This window comes from Glarea lozoyensis (genome assembly GCF_000409485.1).
Source record: "Glarea lozoyensis ATCC 20868 chromosome Unknown GLAREA16, whole genome shotgun sequence".
Classification (NCBI taxonomy): domain Eukaryota; kingdom Fungi; phylum Ascomycota; class Leotiomycetes; order Helotiales; family Helotiaceae; genus Glarea; species Glarea lozoyensis.
This window is the reverse complement of record NW_007360990.1, coordinates 2073855-2076156: the sequence shown is the minus strand read 5'-3', so window position 1 is coordinate 2076156 and position 2302 is coordinate 2073855. Positions and strand designations below refer to the sequence as shown.

At 45.4% G+C, this 2302-nt stretch overlaps 1 protein-coding gene across 1 annotated transcript; it reads right to left on the bottom strand.

Annotated features, from left to right (window-relative positions):
- Positions 1-1354: 1354 nt before the first annotated feature.
- Positions 1355-2010, bottom strand: GLAREA_07936 (uncharacterized protein; the record flags this gene model as incomplete). The annotated part of the gene is made up of 2 exons (XM_008082623.1): positions 1355-1892; positions 2000-2010. The coding sequence occupies 2 exons, from the start codon at positions 2008-2010 to the stop codon at positions 1355-1357; spliced, it is 549 nt and encodes a 182-aa protein (XP_008080814.1).
- Between the last annotated feature and the right edge of the window lie 292 nt (positions 2011-2302).

The window sequence follows — 2302 nt, the reverse complement described above, 5'->3', positions numbered from 1 at the left end:
ATGTGTACGATCGCTCGAGCGGTGAATATTTCTTATCGGTAGGGGAGAAGCTAATAGAACAGGAAAGTGAATGACAGAAATCTAGGATCTACCTTCGGTCAGCTATTCGGATAGTGACAAAGCTCCACTACTGGCGTTTTGCAGACCGTCTATCCTTACACCTTAGGCCGACATTTATTTTAGTCCAGCGCTTCCTTTGCGTCACCAGATGCGGGGAAGAGCGGTAGATTGCTGCATGATCGGTAGTCGGCTGCATGTAATAGTGCTAGGATCCTTAGCCACAGGCTTAGTTGAATTTTGGATACGCGTGATTACATAATAAATTACACCGTAAATACTCGTGCGCAGTCTGGAATTGATCGGAGGTACTAACCGACGCGCCGGCAGTGTATGAATTTGTGTACACAGTAGCCACAAGGCTGGCAATGACTTCTCAGTACTCCCGGAAGGGCTCAGACACTCGGATAAGGATGGCTTATAAATTTCGATAACGGTAAAAGCTTGATGGTGGTACTGTGGTAGAGGATTCCTGTTGCGCCATGAAAAGAGACCTTCCGTAAATTAGGCGCCAGGGCGACGACACGAACATAATTTTCTGGCGGGGGGAGTTTAGAGTATTAGGAGTAACTATAGAACATGATTTATACAAAATTATAAGATATCTCGATATATGCACAGAGTTAGATATGGTTGAAGTTAAAGTACCAATTATTTTTTCCGGCACACCGGTTTTTTCGGCACGCAGGGATGGACGTTATTTAGTTAGATGTTAGTCGTATACCTCGAGTAATATTCGAGAACTTTAGTATTAAGAACTTATTATACTTATTACTAGTTCTACTAGACCTCTTTACCTCTTCTTCTCTATTTATCGCTACTTTTAATCTATTTGTTAGAATACAGCTTATTCCTCATTGGCTACACCACAAGTTATTGTGGGCACCCACCTTAAGTGGGTCTGTCACGTGGTGTAACACCACGTCTTTTATCATAGAGCTCTTACGGCTCTATTCTATACACAATCAACCTACTACAACGAAATCACACACTAGTGTAAACGAGGGGATGTGTGTGATCTAGTACACGGTAAACACAAACAACCAAGATAGCAAAAGAGGTGGTTTTTGACAAGTAAAGAAGATGATATTTTGAAGCTGTCTAGTAACGAGCTGATATATAAACCCGGAACGGAATAACTATGACCCGGAACAAGTCTGCCCCATTACATCCGTCCCCTCTTAGAATACTGAGTCGCCCCCTGACTTAGCCACGTAATATAAATCAAATAACTAAAAGAAAACCCAGATTCCCCCGCACCTAACCCCTCGGCAGCCTAAGGTAGGCCCTCGGCCGCCTAGGGCTCCTCCGACTCGTCAGAATCATCAGAAACTCTAGAACCCTTACTCCCACTACCCCTTTTGACCACATTACCCCCTAGCACTATATCTTCCTCAGCGGCCTCCCCAACTACCTTTGTCTTCTCATAAAGATTCTTTGCTCCCAGGTTAATCTCTTCTTTTATAAGAGGGAACAGCGGAATCCCATCGTCCCACCTAACATGGTAGTCAGACCCTCCGTAATCCCATCTACCGGAAGTAAACCCTGCGAAACGCGCTCCCAAGATCCCCTTCTTTACTTCCTCTAGATTCCGGTAGTAAGACATGTCGCCAAACTTCTTTTCTTCCTTGTATCGAAAAGCCTCAATCCCATTCCGAACCCTTTTCTTCACTTCCTCCCTCCACTCGGCCAGGTGCTTGTCGGATTCTGCAAAGCCCTTCCCGAGATACAGCTTCTTCTGCCCCTTAACTCTAGTGTCTTCCCAAGAAAGCTCTCCGAGCAGAGCATTAGAAATAGCTCCGGGTAGTAATAACTTAACGGCAGCTGGGAAACGACTGGTGGTGTGGTGAACGTATAATAGGCAGTTGGGAACAGTAGGCGGAGACTTTAGTTCCTTCTATGAGAAGGCCACTTCCTTAGAACTTATGGGTTTATCTCGTACAAATCTGCCATATTGATTCACTTCTCGAAAAACCCCGAAGACTCCCCTATGTCGTTCCTTAGGCTTGGCCAAGAATCCAATAGGAGTAGTTTGTTGGAAAAACTTCACTTCGCCTTGTTTCGCGGGTTCCTTTTCCCAGGCCACCCCAAGCCTCTCGCAGTCTTTATAAGGGAAGTTGAATTTTGACAATCGCAAGACTCCTTATTCGTAGATCTCCTCCTAAGTAAGTTCACCACGACTCTACACCTCTCCAACCCATGGTATTACGGCTCCCCCGACCTTCGGAACCCAGGCCAGAGCGCT